The 22,415-nt window shown below is 39.8% G+C and overlaps 1 protein-coding gene across 2 annotated transcripts in view; it reads right to left on the reverse strand.

Moving 5' to 3' along the window:
* The window catches only part of mta1 (metastasis associated 1), a 127,511-nt gene that overhangs the window by 78,774 nt on the left and 26,322 nt on the right, over positions 1–22,415 (reverse strand). For both annotated transcript variants that reach the window (XM_028821138.2, XM_028821139.2), the window contains exons 2-4: positions 20,228–20,295; positions 8,878–8,971; positions 3,682–3,808 (exon numbers count right to left, since the gene is read on the reverse strand). In XM_028821138.2, coding sequence (XP_028676971.1) covers positions 3,682–3,808; positions 8,878–8,971; positions 20,228–20,295 — 289 coding nt within the window. The remainder of the gene's footprint in view (positions 1–3,681; positions 3,809–8,877; positions 8,972–20,227; positions 20,296–22,415) is intronic.

The following is a 22,415-nucleotide window of genomic DNA, read 5'->3' on the forward strand; positions in this document are numbered from 1 at the left end:
TACTCAGCATCTCTCCTCTGCACATGTCCAAACCAACGCAATCTCGCCTCTCTGACTTTGTCTCTCAACCTGAGCTGACCCTCTAATGTCCTCATTTCTAATCCTGTCCATCCTCGTCACACCCAATGCAAATCTTAGCATCTTTAACTCTGCCACCTCCAGCTCCATCTCCTGCTTTCTGGACAGTGCCACCGTCTCCAACCCATGTAACATAGCTGGTCTCACTACCGTCCTGTAGACCACCTCTTTCACTCTTGCTGATACCCGTCTGTCACAAATCACTCCTTACACTTCTCCACCCATTCCACCCTGCCTGCACTCTTTTTTTCACCTCTCTTCCACAATCCACAATGATGTGAAGTCCATTTCATTTTTTAAAGTAACGAGTAACCTAATACATACCTTACCGAAATAAAAATACCTGTGTTTTTATTATTCCAGCAGCACAGAGTGTAAGGAAAGAAGCACACATACCAGTATGCTGCTCTTCTGCGGGGCTCAATCAATACTGTTGATTTCGATTTATGTTTAACTCTTTTAGGGCTAATTTTTTTTTTGTTTCTTTTCTCCCAGGGCTGAATATTTTTCCAAAAACTAACATTTTTTAAAAAAGAACACAAAGCAATTGTTTAACATATCAAATCAACAAAAAATATTTACTTTTGACAAATGTTACTGTCTTGCATGTTGTATGAGCCTGAATTCTCTATGTGTTGTTTTGATGCCTATTTTTCAATTGTCTGTTGCTGCATTTTCTAACATATATTGTTAGTGTGTACTGTAGAGAGACAAGTCACCCATTTGCCATCGTGCCATGCCACTGCCACCAAGTTTTCTGCCTGCATGAAAACCGTATTGTCACCTCTTTTCATCTTCTGAAACTTTATGAACTTTATGTATGGCATTATAGCCTGGCTCACCCCATGGGATTTGCTTCTGTTTATTACAGAAGTGAATAAAACTTTGCAGCAGCACGTACCTAAGCCACCAGGGGACAAAACACGTTTGGACCAATGCTCCCTGAAGTTATCTCACCAGTTCTGTCCCATCTCTATTTGTAATGCCACAGCGCGCTTCATCTCGTCTTTCGTTGTGGGTTTCCACTTTGAAAAACGAGACTGCGATGCAAACGCAGCCCGCGATTCAAAAAAAATCTCTGCCTACCTGTTTGTCTCGTCTGACAGTAGCTGAAAAGCAGCATCAGGAGAGAGCAGCCTGAAGTACAGCAGCTGGTGATCTGTCGTGTCCAAAAGCAAGCCATGCCGTCTTGTAAACTCCGGTAGCCAGATCGGCTCTCAACGGATCAATGTATGTGTATTTATCCCATGCGAACCTTGCCGTAGATGCATCGGCTGCGCGAAGGCACTCAACTGGCAGCAGATCCGCTGGCGCGGCATCGGCTGATGTCTGATCAGCTGATGCCTGCTTCTAACTCTCTTGCTCGATCTCCTGATCACTGCCAATAAAATCCGATTCTGAAAAATCAAGAGTCCGACTACGCGATAATGCGCAAAACAACGTCTGCCAAATGTTTTCTTTTCTGCACTTGCTTCGCTGCCTTTTCACATGTCGGTGCCATCTTGCCTTTGTTTACATTTCGCAACTCACGCACACGCAATGTTTATTTGCCGAGTCAACGAGTCTAGCATTCCTCCAAGCACAGAGGGAATGCCTGTGATGTGACAGTGAGATTTGTCACCATTAACAGCTGATTGTCACCCTCTATCCCTGGATGTCGACTTTTGTCGACATTCGCCTTCAACCCCTCCTGTCGACAAAAGTCGACATCCGCCCTAAAAGAGTTAATCAGCTTCTAACCTGTTCTCTCTGCGTTTTAACAAATCTGCATTTATATGTGTACCAGTTCTGTATTTAGTAATTAGTATAATCTATACCTTTATGTTAACTGAGAAATCTGTGCCTGCACTCAGTGAAGAGTGCCATTCAAAAGAGATATTTTATTGTATAATAGCACAGCCAGGCGAACAGTGTGTGCTGTGTGCAATCCGGTAACAGAAACCTATAAATAAAGCATCTATTTGACATAACAGATTTATAAAATACAAGAAAACAATCACAGGCTTCATGCTTGTTTTTCAGATTCACAATAGCCAATGGGGAGGTTTTCTCTGCACAATTTAAAGACATTGGAACGTTTTGCCAAAATAGAACTCCAGAAGATTACCTGCACATATAAATGCGGATTAAGAAACCAGGTTTCTGCCTTAATGGAGTTAATCACCTTAACACAATTATGCATGTGCATGTAAATGCGACAACTGTTTCTGTATAGGTATTTTTGACATTATAAATCTACCTTTATCCTTATGCTGTTAGGAGTAGTGCATTTCAAAAATTATATACATCACTTTCAGTACAACGTCCTTTGCTGGTTACCGACCATTGGTTTTACTAGTATAAAAATAAAGAACAGCAACTTTAGGTAAAGAGGTGTGAATGACAGGTGAGAAGTGTGGAAATGAACGACATGTTGGTCAATAACTGTTTGAGAGAGAGAAAGAAAAAATGGTTCTTGTCCCAAGTAGGTCCTCATCTTTGAGTCATGGATGAATTAGAAATGGAGTCTAAGAGAAATTAACGCCTCTTCCTTGTCATCTTTCTTTTACTCTACTACCTTCTCACTCACCACTGCATCACCAACAAACCCCCAGCAACAATGGCGCCACTACCCCTTCCTCTTCTATTTTCAATTTGTTTCGAACTCGTGAGATTGATGACAATTTTTCCTCTTATGTTTATTGTACAGTTATAGTTTTGTTGTAGCCCTGAGTATGTTTGCTTCACTTGCACATATAATCATACAGTCAGGCAAGTAGTGTTGCGTAATGGTTAAGGTTTTGGACTTTAAACCTTGAGGTTGTGGGTTCAAATCCTGCTACTGACATTGTGTGACCCTGAGCAAGTCACTGACCTGCCTGTGCTCCAATCAAAAAACCAAAAGAAATGTAACTTACTTGTATCATAAATGTTGTAAGTTGCCTTGGATAAAGGTGTCAGCCAAATAAGTAAATGTAAACAGTCATAATACAGTGGCTATAAACAAGCTAAACACAACAGCCATTAATGAAAAGGAAAATGTCTCCTCTAAAATGTGTTCTGATAGCTAATGTTATAAGATAGATAGAGAGATAGATACTTTATTAATCCCAAGAGGAAATAAAGGTATCATGGTGTATATAATGTAATATAGATATTATGATGATTATGTTCACTAAAATGGAATTTGTGCTTATTTTAGGAAAAATGGGCATCCATTCTTGGACGCAGGAACCCAAATTTTTTTCCCTTCCACAGAAATGATGTTTTTGCTTAATACAAGCATTAAGAACGGAGAGAGGCAATATGATAAAATTACATATTGCTTTACTTGAGGCGAAGAGATAAACACCTACAATGTACAGAAAGTTTTAATTCTAGTTACAGATTTTTTTTTCCCCCCTGCTAAATTCTGCCAGGTTATTAACAGGTCAGCATGAAAATGAAAGAATAATTTTCCCCAAAAAAATTTCACAAGAGTGTAATGGAGTTAGTTATACTGTAAGATTTGTTTAACATGGAAATCCATCCAACCAACCAAACTTCTGAAAGAATTGCTAGCTGGCCCAGAAGAGGCTTCAAACTCTCTCTCTTCCACAAAAGTAAATAAAAAATAGAAAATACCTAATGTGAGTTGCAGGTAAGGACTCCAGCTGTCGTGAAAGGAACAATTCCCTGTGCCTAAGCTGGTGTTTCTGTTTTTCAGGAAGATCTACCATTTCTGGGTTTTCCATTTCTTCTTCCATCTCCCCTACAATTTAAAATAAATGGATGAATGGAGAACATGAGATGCACAGAATTACTAAGGAAAACACAAACATTACTCAAAAAGTCTGAATTATAATAAGATAACCTAATTCAGAATGTTCATAAGAAATGTAATAATTTACCTAACAAGAATAATTGTGTCAAATATTTGAGTTATTAAAATGAGTATTTCAGTTTAAATGTTTAAAGTTGAAATATTCTCCATTGTAATAGAAATGTGTCATTTTTCATACAAGGATAGTGGTCCATAGAGGCCAAGACCCCTAATAAACAATCAAAACTCAAAAACAATATCATATTTGTAATCGCTCATCTTGAATAGTTTAAAAACTATACCCCACATGCTTATGTTTCAAACTGGTCATTTGTAAATCTTCCTGGAGTGAGTCTTAGGGGGCTATGCTCACCAGACAAGGAACAAATATTAACTTTAAAATAGCATAAAACGACTCTCCATATACTGTACCACTACTACTGATGCCCATTTTTGAGAAGTTTTATGAAAGGGAGAAACTTTGGCCCCTCATAACCCATTAGGGGGTGAAACCCTGGGGTGTGTTAATGTGATATGAACAACTTGCAAGTCATTCTGATTATTTTTGCTGAAGACACCTTTAGGTTTACTCTTTATCATAAGGGTATCATTTTCCACACAAAATGGTCCAAAAATAGCCTAACGATAAGGGTATTTTTCGGATTCAGAGCGCCAAAATCCTTGACATCTTGCATAATTAAACATCAAGATGAGTCGGACGGTATTTCATATGTGGGGATTCTCTCTTAACCAGTGAGTTAGGAGGCACCAGACATAAGTGTTAATAAGTAATTCTTCAATATAATATACTTTGCAACATGTGGAACATTTTAATTAATTCCATTCAATATCAAAAGATTTGCCTGCCATAGAGAAGAAACATCATGACACATGATGGAGCAGTTTTCAGATGATCACTATTCAAACAGAATTGTCATAGTCTAGCTACAAAATGACCTTGTTCAGAATTTGGCTACCTTAGGACTGCTAGAGGTTGGCATTAAAAACCACCTTGTACACCTCTACATACATAAAACTTACAGTTTCTGCTTGTTTGTTCTTCATAAGGCAACTATGTTTTAAAAGCCACAGACTTAACTTGGCACACAGGAACTTCACTGTAAATCAGGCGTTTCAATTCTGACCATTGGAATTTGGCCATGTTATTTGCCCAGTTTCAACATCCTCATTAAAGTTTATATTCCTCCCTTTGCAGTTGAGAGTTGGCAATAGAAATGATTCACTCTATCACCAATAAAGTGTTGGTATGATGACTCTGACTAATTATAATATGTGGTGACTTCAACCTAGTGACTCTGGAAGGACACGAGATAAAGTTCTATCAGCTTGTGTCATATCCCACTCATAGTAACAAGCTGGACATGGTCTATTTAAATATTAAAGATGCCTTTAAGTGTAAACTCCTGGTACCTTTTGGGCCAATTCGACCACAACCTGATTCATCTTACTCCCCAGCTACATGCCTGATATTACACATCAACCTGTTACCATCAGGATAGTGAGGAAGTGAGCCTGGAATCTGAAATGGCTCTGAATGATTGTATCCAAATGACAGACTGGGAAATAATGTGCAAGTCATAAGGAGATGATAGCGAAAGACTCGATCACCGCATCACTAACTTCTGTGTCGACAATGGAGTGCAACTGTATATATACACTATGTGGTGTCTCAACACAGGGATGGAGAGGGCCTGGTCTCTCTGTTGTACCATTAAGTTGGTTTATTAGGATATCAGATGCTAACTTTTATGCCATTTGCCAGAGGTGAACGACAATGAAAAAACAGACTGGAACGGGAGCAGAATGAGAGGCTAAGATCTTAATGAGATGTGATTAAACAGGACCCATATTACCCCTTCCATCTGACTCCATATATTGCTGCCAGATATCTCTGGTCAATTACTAATCTCTCATGCAACTGGATAATTGACATCTTTACATCCCCATTTCATCGTTACCCAAAATTTAGTCTATCATTACCCAAACCATCATATCCAAAAAGAAGAAAGTGTTCGTAGATGGCAATAGTGCACAAACTTAGAACTCCAAACTATGTAAATCAAAGAGTTCATGTAAAATACCTGACAGGTGCCAATTATTTTGACAACATTAAATTTATTTAAATAGTTCATTTTCATATAAATATGTACCTCAATGCCCTTCAAAAGTGGAAGAGTCAAAATTATAAAGAAAAAGATACATAAATGAAATATACAATACAAATAAACATAAAAAATGGATTGACATAAGCATAACAAAATACTATTACAGAACACACAGTTTTGAAGTCTCTATAAGTTGGAATAGTAAGTCACAGTCGGATGCTGGATCAAGCTCACTTCAGAGGGGTTCCAAGACTAAAAGACCTCAAGAGGAGTTTAAGAAGCGGAGACTTTGTGTTGCAGGTTTGACAGGGCAAGTGGCAGTAAAAACGCCATTCCTTAAAGGACAAAATAGTGCCCTGAAATACCAGCTGTGGACTCCTGCTGACACAACCACGTCTCCTCTTCACAGAAGCAGCTGAGACTTGCTTTTTTTGACCGGCACTGTTAAACTGTGCTTGAAGCTGGTCTGCTGTGAGGCACCTATCATGCAAGTTGGTGACTCTGCAAAACTTGTCTTCTGATTGAGTGGTGACTTTGGGTCTGCCAGATCTCTTCTTATCAGAGTGTTCTCCAGTTTCCAATTGCCTCTAGATTGTGTAGGACAGATTCTCTAAATGATAGGCTTACACTTCTAAGCGTAATAATGCTCTGTCTCCATTTCATTTGTTAAATACTGTTTCCTTGCCATTATCACTATAATAATGGCCAAGTAATACTTGAAAGGGTGTAGTAACACAGTCTGCTCCAACTCCGCTTTAAGACAGACAGAGGGTTTTTCAAGTACAGTAATCCCTCGCTATATCGCGCTTCGCCTTTCACGGCTTCACTCTATCGCGGATTTTATTTGTAAGCATATTTAAATATATATCGCGGATTTCTGCGGACAATGGGTCTTTTAATTTCTAGTACATGCTTCCTCAGTTGGTTTGCCCAGTTGATTTCATACAAGGGACGCTATTGGCAGATGGCTGTGAAGCTACCTAACTTACTTTTCTCTCTCTCTCTTGAGCTGACATTCTCTGATCCTGACGTAGGGGGATTGAGCAGGGGGGCTGTTCACACACCTAGACGATACGGACGCTAGTCTAAAAATGCTGAAAGGTTATCTTCATGTTGCTCCCTTCTGTGCAGCTGCTTCGTGAAGCGACATGCTGCACAGTGCTTCGCATACTTAAAAGCTCAAAGGGCACGTATTGATTTTTGATTGTTTGTTTTTATCTGTCTCTCTCTCTCTTTCTCTGCTCCTGACAGAGGGGGTGTGAGCTGCTGCCTTCAACAGTTTTGTGCTGCGGTGCTTCGCATACTTAAAAGCCAAACAGCCCTATTGATTTGTTTGCTTTTCTCTCTCTTTCTGACATTCTCTGCTCCTGACGAGCACTCCTTTGAAGAGGAAGATATGTTTGCATTCTTTTAATTATGAGACGGAACTGTCATGTCTGTCTTGTCATGGAGCACAGTTTAAACTTTTGAAAAAGAGACAAATGTTTGTTTGCAGTGTTTGAATAAAGTTCCTGTCTCTCTACAACTTCCTGTGTTTCTGTGCAAATCTGTGACCCAAGCATGACAATATAAAAATAACCATATAAACATATGGTTTCTACTTCGCGGATTTTCACCTTTCGCAGGGGGTTCTGGAACGCAACCCCCGCAATGGAGGAGGGATTACTGTAATCAACAAAAGTTGGGACACAACTTGATAGGCCTCATTTACTTGAATTGCTGCAGAACATCTGTAGTGTTGGTTGTAACCCATTCATTGTTCCCTAAAGACCCATTTGTGATATTCTGAAATTTCCCTTTTTTTAGTTTTTGCTAACCTAAACTTTAAAAGTTAAACCTCTATCAGTTTACTGCTTACCTTTCACCATTTTAGGTCAATCATTGCATTTCATCTAATTACACTTGCAGAAAAACTGGAAAAAAAAAAACTAAGGTGCTGTAAATCTTTTGACATATAGTGTATTTATCAGAGAAAGGATATACTGTAGCTACCACTTGCTGCTGGAAAAGTCTACTTTTGCAAATCGCTTCCATTTGTATATGAATTGCTAAAAGGGCATTCACCTCAATCAACACGTTTGCTCCACAGGATTCTTCCAGGTTTGCATCTGCAGTAATTTATAGCAGTGACGTTTGGGATTTAAGCTGTCTGACGAAACAGACTCCCTGCAGACAGACCCACTTCCCACTGCTGCATTAAAACAAATTTCTACAAGAAACACTACAATTACCAATACTACATTAAACTCAAACATTATGGCCATCATAGAGCCTTAAGATTTTAAATGAATTTTTCCCATCAATTTACAAGTATTAGTAAAGGTTCACTAATACTATAAATATTAATAAAAAAATAAATAAATTAAAAAAGGCACTAGAGACAAACTGTCTACAAATTGATCCATGTGGAGTCTCATTACGCACAATTTCATATGTAAAGTACATTTCTCAAAAGCATCCTCCAGCTGGATTTCGTTAGAGTGGCTCCGAGTAATTAGAGATGCTTATACGGCTGTTTACAAAAAGATTCTAGCATCACATACTGTGGGTTTGTGGGAGAATAAAAAGTAAGTCATCCACATAAAGGCAGAACAACAGGAGGAAGAATGGGGTCTTACCAAGGCACAACTGCCCCTTATTGGGTGTGGAAGGGTGGTGTGCAGCAACATCAACAACACACACACACACACACACACACACACACACCCTACACAGTTCAATTCAAATACAAACTTAGTCCCAGAATTCTACATGATCAAAAGTCACACCAAAGCTGTGCCAAAGAGGCAAACAACCCTATAAAATGTTCAACTAAACACACAGGTGAATGGAGAAAATAAAAAAATAAATAGCAGTGTCTATTTGTTCTGGCACTGCTTCTCTCCTACTTACTTGCATGCTTGTCTGCTAAAGCAATCAGGGTACTGGAAATGTCCCTCCTTCGGTAGAAACACACCACCTTTGCTTCCACATTGCCATTGGCAGTCTAAAAAAACCAAAATAGTGATTATTGTCTTTGTTCAAATATTTACACTGAAACTCTTCAGGAAATTAAAACATTACCAACACAACATTTTGGCCTTCATCAGGTGTACCAAGTGAAAAGAAAAAAAGGAGGCAACATATACAGTTGGGATACAAAACCAGGGAAGAGGAGAGAATGTAAAAAGAGGTGAGAAAAAAAATTGCCATTAGAGAAGATGAATCTCTGTAGGTGGAGTCACATCTCTCTCCAGGTCTTAATCTCTTTTTAATCTTTCACTTCATCTTCTCTAATGGCAGCATTTTCTCACCTCCTTTCAGCTTTTCTCCTTGTCACTTGCCCTGACTTTGTCCCCGCCCCCACCATTATTTGTTACCTGCTCGTTCCTTTTCACTCGAGTAACAAGACAATGATTATATTTTTATATGATGTACGTTAAAGGACAGTCAACAACAAATAAAATCAAATTAATATATTGAACAATTTTAAATTGGACCCGGCAGTTGCATGAATGAAAAATTTGCCATGATAATTTTTTTGGAAAACAATTCAGGTAAAATTACCACTTTCAGTAAGCAGAGGAGAGTCAAAAGTTGCAAGAGACTTTAGTAATGTGTTTAATGTAATACTTGCACACAAAATTTCAATTATGTAAAGCAAAAACATTCTAAAATATGCATGTAGTACAATTTCAACATCAAACAGAAAATCGTGATTATCTCGAAAAATAGTCACTTTTCGAAAAAATACAAACAGACAAAAACGCTTAGAATGTGGTGCTTTACCATAATATGGTGTAAAATTATAAAATATTTAAGATTTTGGGGAAACGTTTCAGGTAAAGTACCACTTCCGGTTAGCGGAAATAGCTCAAAAAAGTTGACAGGTACAAAATGTAGAGTTCTAATACTTGTATGAAAAATTTGGTTGACCTAAGTGAAAGCCTACTCAAGGTATCGTGTTTATACACACACATAATTCCAAAAATGGTATTCGGATGTCTAACACATTAAGATTCATCAAAATCTCGAAATCGAATTTTTGAAAGATTCCAATACTTTCCCTATATGAGAAAATAAAAAAAAGAACTGTCAGGGGCCTAATTATAGAAACATGCAGTGAAATAATCGTAATTTTGAAAAGTACAACCATTTTCTAAACATTCCTATAAAAGATATCTCATATATCTATATATATATATCTATATCTCTATATATATATCTATATATATATATATATATATATATATCTATATATCTATATATATATATATATATCATAGACAAGGCAACCTATCTTGAATAATGCTATCACAATTATCAAAATGGGATACCAGATCAAAATCAAGCTATTTAGAACCAGTTCAGAAAAAATTATAAAATGAGATAGTATACATGTTGTGACCAGTTTGGGGCACCTCTGAGCACCAAGACCCTCAAACATAGCACAACCAACACAAGTCCCAGTTCAGTAAAAATAATTATTTTAACAGAATACCTTCATAGGTTATCCACAAGCACAATTCCCTCATCTCTCTCTCCTTCAACTCCTCTAAGTAAGCTTCGTCTGCCGCCTCCCAACTCTGCGTCTCTTTTTATCTATGACTTGGGAGCACTTCTGGTGTTGGGGCATATCTCATAGGAAGCACTTCTGGGTCAAACCTCCACTTCTGGATGATGTGTCTGAGTTGTGGACTAACAAAAAAATACTTGTCCTAATCCCGGCATCAGTTATTTGTGTGAACATCTATCTCAAATATCAAAATCCTTCCCCTTCCTTGGTTATCACTGTTGTGATGTGAGATTTTACATATAACTTGATAAATATTTTGTATGTCTTTATTTGTAATTTAGGCAAAGCAATGTAATTTAGTCCCCCCCCCCCCCCCCCCCCCCCCCACCCCCCTTTACGACTGAGCCTCTATGAATTTTACGACAGAGTTGGGAGAAGATGTGCCTTAAACCGGTTTGGCTAATGTTTCTTTGCTAAAGTCTTTCATCCCCGGCAAGAAACCCAGGATAGGTTAACATATGGTCTTGGGGGGTGGCAGGTGTTAAGATGTTCTATTTCCCCCATTGGTCTGAAGTATGGCTGTTTGGAATTGGCTTGGATCAGAAGCTTTTAAGTACCATGATGTCCTATTGGCTCTAGGGGTTGGACAGAACATTTATAAAGATACACGCTTAATCTCACAATCTCTCTCTCTTACTAACCAACATATGATGAAGAAGTATCTCTCTCTTGCTAACCTGTGATGATGAAGACAACACAATGAAGAGCACAGCTCAGCAGCCATTTTGAACAGACATGTGGCTGAAAGCTGAGCACTAATGATGCCTTAACTGGAGACATTTTAAGTAACTACAAGTCTGTGTGCTACCTGACCTACATATCACCATTTAATCAGGTTGTATGGTTGCCAATATTCATATATACTTTGCATTTTGTTATTATTTATGAATATTATCAAGAATACATTATCTTATGTGTAACTTAACTTCTGCTTGTCTTTTTACTACATCTAATTGCCTGAGGTTATAGATATAGAAGGGAAGGTGGAGATAAGTTATATACAATAATACCTTATAAACAGTGGTAAGTCTGTGAGATTAGGCATTCTGACAAAGGTTACATATTAATAATACAAAAAGGGGAAAGTAAAGTAACATATTACTCTACCAAGACAAAACAATCACTTTAATGAAATTTCCCATGAATCCATGTTTTGATGAAAGAGATGGCAAAAATAAAAATTTGTTGGGTTGTCAAGTTGTTTGGGCACCCAGGAACCAAATGCTTACAGAGCGGCCTGTTCATTTTAATGTAAAGAGACTGTTGAGCATGGCTGTCCACTTCACAAGTGAAACTCCTACTAGCAAGGCTACTACTTCTGTTAACTGTACATGTATAATTACAATATTAGAAGAAACTACTAAAATAGGCAATTGCAATAAAATGGTACGCAATAGGAAAATGTAAAGGTGTTTTTTGTGATCAGCAGGCCAAACTTCATAAGATACACCCAAACACATTCAGAAAACTAAATTTATGCTGTCTATTGATACTTCCGAGTGTGTGCACTAATGTTTGCCACTAATTGGAATCAATTAATGAAGAAAATTCTAATTCATATTCAAACTCAAAGCAAATTCATGCCAGTAAAGAGTACTACAGATGATGTTCGTTTTAAGGGTGTTGATGGAGACGTATAGAGAAGGTCAGAAGGAACTGCATTGCATGTTAGTGGACATAGAGAACACCAAGAAATGAGTTATGGTACTGTATGAGGAAGTCAGGAGTAGCAGAAAAGTTTTTCACGGTGGTGCAGGATTTGTATAAGGACAGAATCACTGAAGTGTGGTAGGGTAGGAATGAGAGCCTGATCCAAGGTGACAGTGGGATTACAACAAGGATCAGCTCTAAGTCTTTTCCTGTTTGAAGTTGCGATGGGGAGGTTGACAAATGAGGTCATACAGGAGTCTCCATGGACTGTGATATTCGCGGGTGACACTGTCAACTGTAGTGAGAGAAGACAGCAGGTTGAGATGAACCTGGAGAGGTGGAGGTATACACTGGAGAGAAAGGGAATGAGAGTCAGTAGGACAGAGTAAATGTGGGTGAATGAAAGGGAAGGTGGTGGAAGGGTGTGAGTGTAAGGAGTGAAGGTAGACAAATTTAAATGCTCAACAGTCCAAAACAACAGAGAGTGCGGCAGAGAGGTGAAGAAGAGAGTGCAGGCAGGGTGGAGTACGTGGAGAAGAGTGGTAGAGAAGACCGATTTGTGATAGACGAGTACCTACAAGAGTGAAAGGGAAGGTCTATAAAACGGTAGTGAGACCAGCTGTGTTGTATGGTTTGGAGATGATGGCACTGATGAAAAGACAGGAGGCAGAACTAAAAGTGGCCGAGTTGAAGATGCTACTATTTTCGCTCAGAGTAACGTGGGTAGACAGCATTAGGCATGAGCATATTAGACGGACAACAAAGTTTGGTGGCTGAGTGGGAGAGGCCAGATTGAGATGGTTTGGCCACATTGAGAGTTGAGAGTGGAGGGGTACATCTGGAAAAGAATGTCGAGGATGGAACTGCCAGGAAAGAGAAAAAGAGGAAGGCCAAAGAGGAGGTTTATGGATGTCGTGGGGGAGGACATGAAGTCAGTCGGTGAGGCAGAAAATAAAGTAAAAGACAGGAACAGATAGAGATGGATGATCTGCCATGGCGAACCCTAAATGGGAGCAGCTGAAAGAAGAACAAAATGAATAAAGCAAATTCTACCTGACAAAAATATCTAATTAAACCCTATGAATATTGAGATGCATGGGTACTAAAAGATTAACTACATTTACACAGCTCTTGCAAGGAAGAACAACACAAAGCAGCAACCCTTTGACTGTATGACGTGAACAAAACAAAAGGCCTTTAAAGTAATTCAACAAGTAGCTTCATTAAATGTGTAAAGGAGTCCATGATTATGAAACTGTAACAAAAGCAGCTCGAGAACAGCGGCAGCAGTCAGAAAGACTATTCTGTTACCTCAAACGACACAGCAGTGTACTCGTCGTGACAGCAATAAACTGAAAGGAGAGACCAAAGCATCAGGTAAATAAGGCAACGAAAGGATCACAGCAGTAATCATTTCTGCACAAAACTGTCTTAAATTACTAGGGCAGAGGGGAACGGGCATGCTTCAGAAGCATGCAATATACTGTAGCTATAAATCAGTCTGTCATTTGGACAGATACAGGGTGGCACAGGGAAATGGAAAACTTTCAATTGACAATTCAGTGCACAAATAAACACATTACAAAATAACTTTAATGATGAAATGTATTGTTCAGGATATGCAATTAATGATGGTAATCAATAGTCATTTAAATATTCATTTTATATTTCTCCATACACATTCTGACAGCCTGTTATAGCAATTCTGCGTTGCTCGACATAACATGTTCATCAATCGTTGCAGGACGTGTGCAGTACACTTGGCTTTAAGGCTTTAAAGATGTCCCCATAGAGAGAAAAAAAAAAATCACAAACAGTGAGATCTGGGGATCTCAGAGGCCATAGAATGTCACTGTTGTGTGAAATGATGCTCCTTCTAAACAACTGTCGAATAGCTGCCATCCATTGTCAGGCAGTATGCGAAGTGGCTCCACCTGGGGACTTCTTTTTTTTAATGCTGAACCACTTTCTTTGAAATTTCGCATGAGCAGACGGGACACGATCAGGACGTCCAAACTGGTAATTCCCTTTGCACAGCAGTCACACTATCACCATTCTTATAAAAGGCGTTCAACAGCAAACACTCGTTGCGCTCCACTCCACTGCTCCATTATAACTAATGGCAAAGGGTCCTAAACGAGGAAGCATTGGTTCCAAACAATTGCCTACGCCCCAGGGTCACCAACACCTACAGTACAATCCCTCTTAACTGGGCTTGCATTAACCGGCCAGCGGATTAACCGGCCTGTTAAAATAAAATACAATAAAAAAAAATAAATTTTGAATCCTGAGTTCTTCTTTATATTATATGTATGCACTTCCTTCTTTCCTGGAAGGTGAGAGGGCTCCTACTCTCAGAGTGATTTCCGTTTACATATTCCTTTAAGAATTTTCCATGGTGCCTTCTTCTTTCTACCTGGCGGCTCCCCTGCTTCTCCCATCGGGCTTCGCAACAGGGGAGTCGCCCTACCTGCAGGTGCAGCTGCCTTCCACACTGGTCCGGTAGCCCTCTGATCCCTGGCTACGTCGGGCTCCATCCGGACCGAGACTTGGGTTCTTTCCCCAGCGGCCAGGGCGCTCACACTGGGGCTAAACCAGCCCAAAGCCTCCACGACTGCCGCTGCCTTTCGACGGCCAGTCGTCTTCAATACCGGTCACTCCAGCTTCGTGATTATTGAGCTGCAGCGACCGCTTTCTTCAGCCCCACGGAGTGTCAGCCAAACACTCATCTGCCTGCCTTTGCTCCATCGAATCCTCTCTCTCTCCTTCCTTCTCCATTATCTTCCCGTTCTTTCCTGTTCTCCCCCAAGCCGCCTCGCGCTTCTATTTATCACGGGGATGTGGATCATGATGTGCCAATTAGCAGTTCCCAGGAACAATTACGGATGCGGAAGACTCCTCACCAGTGCACTTAAACTAGGATCGCCCGCATCACGAATTCCACGGGAGCCAATCAGCTACACATACTCGCTAAGCCGCGAGTGTGGCGATTATTTATTTAAAAAGTGGCCTTTTTGATTTGAGCTGTGGACCCACTACACCACACTGTCCAGTTGTTGTACGAGAAAAAAACTTGTGTGCGAAAATCGTGGATGAAGCCTTGTGAATATGGTTTCTTCAGGAACGTTGAAGAGGTACATACCTTTGAAATATTTTTCTACATGAAAATAGGTATGCGTCGTAATAATCGGCCAAAGTGACAACCGGCTATGGGTCCAGTCCCGAGGTAGCCGTTTAAGAGGGATTGTACTGTAGTTTCAAAATTTTCAGTTTCCCTGCTCCACCCTGTATAAGAGGCAACATGCAAAGCTATAGTCACTTTACTTCTCAACCGTAAGCACATAACTAGTTGTGAATATTTCAAACAACTTGAGAGTGGTAGGGTGTTCAACAACAAGAACCACATCCCCCTTGTTGTCACCTACAACCCACACCTTGAAGTACTTCGAAAGATTATAAAAGAACTAAAGCCAATACTAAATAATGACAACCCGCCGAGAAATGTATTCCTAGAACTTCCCCCGCTTCCTGGCATATAGACAACCGCCAACCATGCAGCAGCAGACTGTCAGAAGCTCCCGGAGTGAACCAAAAGATAATGGTCCATCTCCCTGCCTACAAAAAAAAGATGTACAACATGTGCTAACATTTATAATGCAGATAGTGTAGTCATACCACACTGCCAACAAGAACGTCTCATAAAGGGATCATTTTCCTGAAGATCATCTAATGTGGTCTACCTATTTCTGTGTGCGAAATGTCCCAACACTGCACTGTATGTGGAAGAAGCTGGACAAACACTCCACCAAAGAATGAATGTACACAGGTTCCACATTAAACCATGGCAATAGCGATGTTCCTGTAGGAAATTATTTCAGCAGCGGTGGACATTGTGAAAAGGATTTTAAAAAGTCACAGTGCTTATGGACAACAAGAGAGAAAAGAAAAGAATGGGAAGTTAAACTGATGCTAAAATTTAACACTTACAAAATGGTTTAAATAGAGAGAGAGGAGTTTCACGACCAGATATGAGGATTGTTTACGTCTCTCCGACTGTCCCAGGCGATTTGACTACAGATCCACATTGTATGGAACACTCACTAAAATCTTCAAAAGACTTTGTTCGACAGTTATCAAAAGATCTTCACTATACATTGTTCTCCTCTCCTTCTAAAATTCAGCAGCTAAAAGAACCATAGGTTAGAGGGATGTTAATTTTGTACATTGAAAATGACCCACTTAAAGGTTTTCCAATATGGTCTCTGTCCTAGTGTCTATATAAACACAGGGGGGGAGCTCCAGTTTCTGAATTGCAAACTGCTTCAAGAAGGGTCCCGAGTTGCCTCAAAAGCTTGCATACTGTAATCTGTTCAGTTAGCCAATAAAAGGTGTCATTGTGCTTGTCTTCTCATTTCAAACATCTTGACAGCAATGAGAAACAACAAACAAAAAAAGTAGAATGCCCAACCAAAAACAGAAAGAAAAATTGAAACTGACATCAAAAATAACACACTAGAAGAAGAGCATCAGAGAATGTTTTTGGTCCTTATTTTGAGTAGGAGGGCATCGTTTTTAATTGTTGTAATATGTCACCTGATCGACATAGGAACTATACCTTATATAGGAACTACCGAAGAAAGGGCAGAGCAGGTGATCGCATTCCTTTAATGTGGGAAGTGACATTCTTCACATCTTCTATAACTCTGTGATGGTGAGTGTGTGGTGTGCTGGTCACATCTCTTCAAGAGAGGCCCACGGACTCAACAAGCTAATTAAAGGGGCAGGCTCAGTTATAGGACACACTCTGGACCACCAGGGGGTAGTAGAGGAGCAGATGATGAAAACAAAACTGGGTGCCATTATGAACAATGCTACACATCTTCTCTGTGACACACAAACAGGGAGGACTTTCAGTCAACAAATCATTCAGCAGACATGTGTGAAGAAACGTGATAGGGGGGGCTCCTTTATACCAACAGCAATACGCCTTTACAGTGCCTTACTGGGACTGCAAGTCAGAAGTTTTTCTTTCTTTAAATTTTCTTCCTTTAGTCATTCGGGTATGTGTTCAGACCATAGGGTGTATGTACGTGTCTATCTATTTATTTGTTTAACTTCTTCCCCCCTATTTGGGCCCAAGGCTGAATATTTTTTCCAAAAAACTCAGGTTTCTGAAAAGCACAAATAGCAAGGGTTTTACACATAAATCAACATAAAATATTTATGACAAAATGTCTCCATGTGTCTCTACACTATGTGAATTCACCAATTACCAAGCACAGTCCTGCAAGGTATGGTAACATCAGAAGCAGCCAATGGTGTGCATTGCAGTATGTGGTACACTGGCGCCACTGTTTCAGGCATCTGTTGCTGCATACTGTGACTGTTGTGGCAGCTGGCAGACATATTCACGCAGCTGGCGGCGGGCGTTTTCGAGTAGCCCATGATGACAGTGGTCACAGTATGCAGCAACAGACACCTGAAACAGGCGACACCAGTGCAAAGAATGTAAACAGGTTTAATTGATGTTTACAGCCGATTGCCACCTCTAGCCCCAGATGTCGATTAATGTCGACATCTGCCTCGACCCTGTGTGTCAACGTAAATCGACACCTGCCCTGACAGAGTTAAATGAGCTTCTGCAAAAAGACAAAATTTCCTTCAGGAGACAAATAATGTTCTATCTACTTCTGCCAAAAATTATATATTGTTTGGTATATGTTACTTGTCCCATGTAGTTTGCAGTAATGGATAAAACTTCTGATATAGTAAAAGTCTACAGTGACCAACGCTGGACAACAGCAAAAAAAGTCCATGAAAAAAATAAAATTCTTGCGTTACTCAAGTTACAAAGCAAAGAGATCCATGGAGGGCACTGTGGCCACAGCCCTTCATGCTGCACTGACCTACCTGGAGCAACAGGGGAGTTACGCCAGACTTCTCTTTGTGGACTACAGCTCGGCATTTAACATGGTGTCCAAACTGGTAGATCTGGGACTTCCATCACTCACCTGCAGTTGGATACTGGACTTCCTGTCTGTTCGCTCCCAGAGGGTCAGGCTGGGTCCCCACACCTCCATTGCTCTGAGCCTCAACACCAGGACGTCGCAGGATTGTGTGCTCAGCCCGCTCCTCTATACCCTCTACACATATGACTGTGTCGCCACTCACCATAGCAACAAGATCATAAAGTTTGCGGATGACACGGCAGTGGTCAGACTCATCTTGGGCAAGGAGGGTGAGCTGGCATACAGGGACGAGGTGGAGCGGCTGTCAGAGTGGTACAGAATCAATAACCTGCTCCTCAACACCACAAAAACGAAGGAGCTTGTTATTGACTTTAGAAAAAACAAAACTGACATCCAGCCACTCATCATTGGCGGGGCCTGTGTGGAGAGGTTCTGGGTGTTCAGGTTTCTGGGCACTGAGCTGGAGGATGACCTGACCTGGAGCGCCAACACCATGGAGCTGCTAAAGAATTTGCAGTAGAGACTGTATTTTCTGAGAATCCTCAGAAAGAACCATCTCCCCAAAAATCTGCTCCTTGCCTTTTATCACTGTTCCATCGATAGTGTGCTTACATATGGACTGTGTGTGTGGTACGGCAGCTGCACTTCCTCAAGAAAGGAAAGCACTCCACAGGGTCATCAGGACAGCGGAGAAAACACTCTGGAACAAATCCCTCCTGATGCCACAAAAAAGCAATAGACATTTCACAGGATTCATCACATCCCGGTTATTGCCTCTTCCAGCTTACAGAGCAATGAAAACCAGGACAAACCGCCTTAAAAACAGCTTTTATCCAAAAACAATCATGGCTCTGAACTCAGAATAAAACTGCTCCATATCAGTCACCCAATGTGCAATATAGACCTTAAGTCAACCAGTGCAATTTGTACATTTAACCAGTGCAATCTGTATATATAACAAGTGCAATTTGTATATTTTGTAAAGTACTTTTATTACTATTCGGTTTGTTATTATTTTCTCTCTTCTTGTCTTTTTAACTCTTATGCCTCACACTAATTCAACTGCACCTTCAATTTCGTTGTTCCTTTGTAAAAGTGACAATAACAATAGAGATCTATCTATCTAAGTTGCATAACTCAAGTGAATTCATCCAGTCATATGCTTCTAACATGTACTTTTACTAAAATATTGATTACAAAAAAAAAAAAAAAAAAAAAAAACACTTCATAAAACTGGCACCCTCTTAGGTACGCCCAAGTATCTGAATTGAAGACCCACTTAATTCTTTTGTCATCAGTCCAGCCCAGTACCAGCATACTCATTGGCTAACATTACGCTACGCGATATCATCAAACATATGCACGGAGATGCATGTAAAATGAAAGATTAAAAAAAAGTTAAAGAAAAGATAGTAAAGGCATTATCAGGAAGAGAATATGCCTCCTATTTGTGTATATCCAAGATGCTTCAGCAAGCAGCCTGCTGCTAAAAATCTCAACATTCCCCAGTTATGGATGTGAATTTAAAGGTAAAGGCACGAGGCCTATCTGTAATTTAAATGTGCTGCTGCTGGAGTATGTGAATTTCCCCTTGTGATTAATAAAGTATCTATCTACATGCTCATTCGTATCACAGCACAAACCATTTTTGTTCACAAGGAGTTATCCAGAGGTGGTTTATTTAACACTGTATTAGTAAAAATACATGCACTTGGGATGTTGTGAGCATGCAATTGGAGGACTTAACATGTGAATTATGCAACAAGAATGTTGTGAGATTTTTTTTTCCCATAAACAAGTCCAAGGCTTACAGCAGACCTGTATTAGTACCAATCGCCTCTATCATCCTTCTCTTCTGTCACCTTCAATAGTAAGGTCCTGTTTTTGCAAATCTCCCACAGACTTGAACTCAAAATCTTCCACAGAATAAAATGCCATACATTATAAATAAGAGCAACTCAAGTGGTTGTCAGAAAGAAACTGTTGAAGGAAGGAGAAAGTGACTGCGCAGCATCGCTGAGATTTTTCAAAAGTGGACGTTTAGCCACTAAGCCTCTAAAACACATACCTTATTCAGTTCTTCTATCCTTCTGATTAAATAGGGGTTGCTTGATGAATTTTCAAAGTACACGTAATCTGGGAAAGAAAAAAAAAAATGCAGAAGAACATTAACTATAATACAGAATAACAATACCATCAGTGGTTTCAATTTTCAACACATTTTGTTGGTGTCACGCTTTATATCATTCAATGCTGTTGAAGCAATACTTGAAGTGTTTTTGCCGTTTCGTAAATGTTTAATAATTTCATTTTTTTGGGACAATCCAACACCACACACATATATTTTAATTATAAAAAAAGAAAGAGAAAAACTACAAAACGCTATTAAAGCTGAAACTACAGTTAGGTCCATAAATATTTAGACAGAGACAACTTTCTTCTAATTTTGGTTCTGTACATTACCACAATGAACTTTAAATGAAACAACTCCGATGCAGTTGAAGCACAGACTTTCAGCTTTAATTCAGTGAGGTGAACAAAATGATTTCATAAAAATGTGAGGCAACTAAAGCATTTTTTTAACACAATCCCTTCATTTCAGGGTTTCAAAAGTAATTGGACAATTGACTCAAAGGCTATTTCATGGGCAGGTGTGGGCAAGTCTGTCATTATGTCCTTATTAATTAAGCTGATAAAAGGCCTGGAGGTGATTTGAGGTGTGGTGCTTGCATGTGGAAGATTTTGCTGTGAACAGACAACATGCGGTCAAAGGAGCTCTCCATGCAGGTGAAAGAAGCCATCCTTAAGCTGTGAAAACAGAAAAAACCCATCTGAGAAATTGCTACAATATTACGAGTAGCAAAATCTACAGTTTGGTACATCCTGAGAAAGAAAGAAAGCACTGGTGAACTCGGCAACGCAAAAAGACCTGGATGTCCACGGAACAGAACAGTGGTGGATGAGCGCAGAATCATTTCCATGGTGAAGAGAAACCCCTTCACAACAGCCAACCAAGTGAACAACACTCTCCAGAGGGTAGGCGTATCGATATCCAAGTCTACCATAAAGAGAAGACTGCATGAAAGTAAATACAGAGGGTGTACTGCAAGGTGCAAGACACTCATAAGCTTCAAGAATAGAAAGGCGAGATTGGACTTTGCTAAAGAACATCTAAAAAAGTCAGCACAGTTCTGGAAAAACATTCTTTGGACAGATGAAACCAAGATCAACCTCTACCAGAATGATGGTAGGAAAAAAGTATGGAGAAGGTGTGGAACAGCTCATTATCCAAAGCATAGCACATGGTGGAGGCAGTGTGATGGCTTGAGCGTGCATGGCTGCCAGTGGCACTGAGACGCTAGTGTTTATTGATGATGTGACACAGGACAGAAGCAGCCGAATGAATTCTGAGGTGTTCAGAGACATACTGTCTGCTCAAATCAAGCTAAATGCAGTCAAATTGATTCATGATACAGATGGACAATGACCCAAAACACACAGCCAAAGCAACCCAGGAGTTTATTAAAGCAAAGAAATGGAAAATTCTTGAATGGCCAAGTCAGTCACCTGATCTTAACCCAACTGAGCAGGCATTTCACTTGTTGAAGACTAAACTTCGGACAGAAAGGCCCACAAACAAACAGCAACTGAAAGCCGCTGCAGTAAAGGCCTGGCAGAGCATTAAAAAGGAGGAAACCCAGCATCTGGTGATGTCCAGGAGTTCAAGACTTCAGGCTGTCATTGCCAGCAAAGGGTTTTCAACCAAGTATTAGAAATGAACATTTGATTTCCAGTTATTTCATTTGTCCAATTACTTTTGAGCCCCTGAAATGAAGGGATTGTGTTCAAAAAATGCTTTAGTTGCCTCACATTTTTATGCAATCGTTTTGTTCACCCCACTGAATTAAAGCTGAAAGTCTGCACTTCAACTGCATCTGAGTTGTTTCATTTAAAATTCATTGTGGTCATGTACAGAACCAAAATTAGAAAAAAGTTGTCTCTGTCCAAATATTTATGGACCTAACTGTATATAACTGAGACTGTGATTTAAAAATGTAGCATGATACGTGGTGCTGGGGGAAAAACACCACGTGCCAGCAAAAGGGAGAGGTTCTTCCAATGTGCACAGTTCACAGCGTATTGTGTGGCAGTAGGTAGACGCTGGCGTGGGCATTTTTTTTTTTTTTTTGCCCTGACGGTTAATGGAGACTGACATTTAATCAAGTGATGGATAATTGAGGTTTTACTGTACTTCA

This window comes from Erpetoichthys calabaricus, chromosome 16, assembly GCF_900747795.2.
Source record: "Erpetoichthys calabaricus chromosome 16, fErpCal1.3, whole genome shotgun sequence".
NCBI classification, from domain to species: domain Eukaryota; kingdom Metazoa; phylum Chordata; class Cladistia; order Polypteriformes; family Polypteridae; genus Erpetoichthys; species Erpetoichthys calabaricus.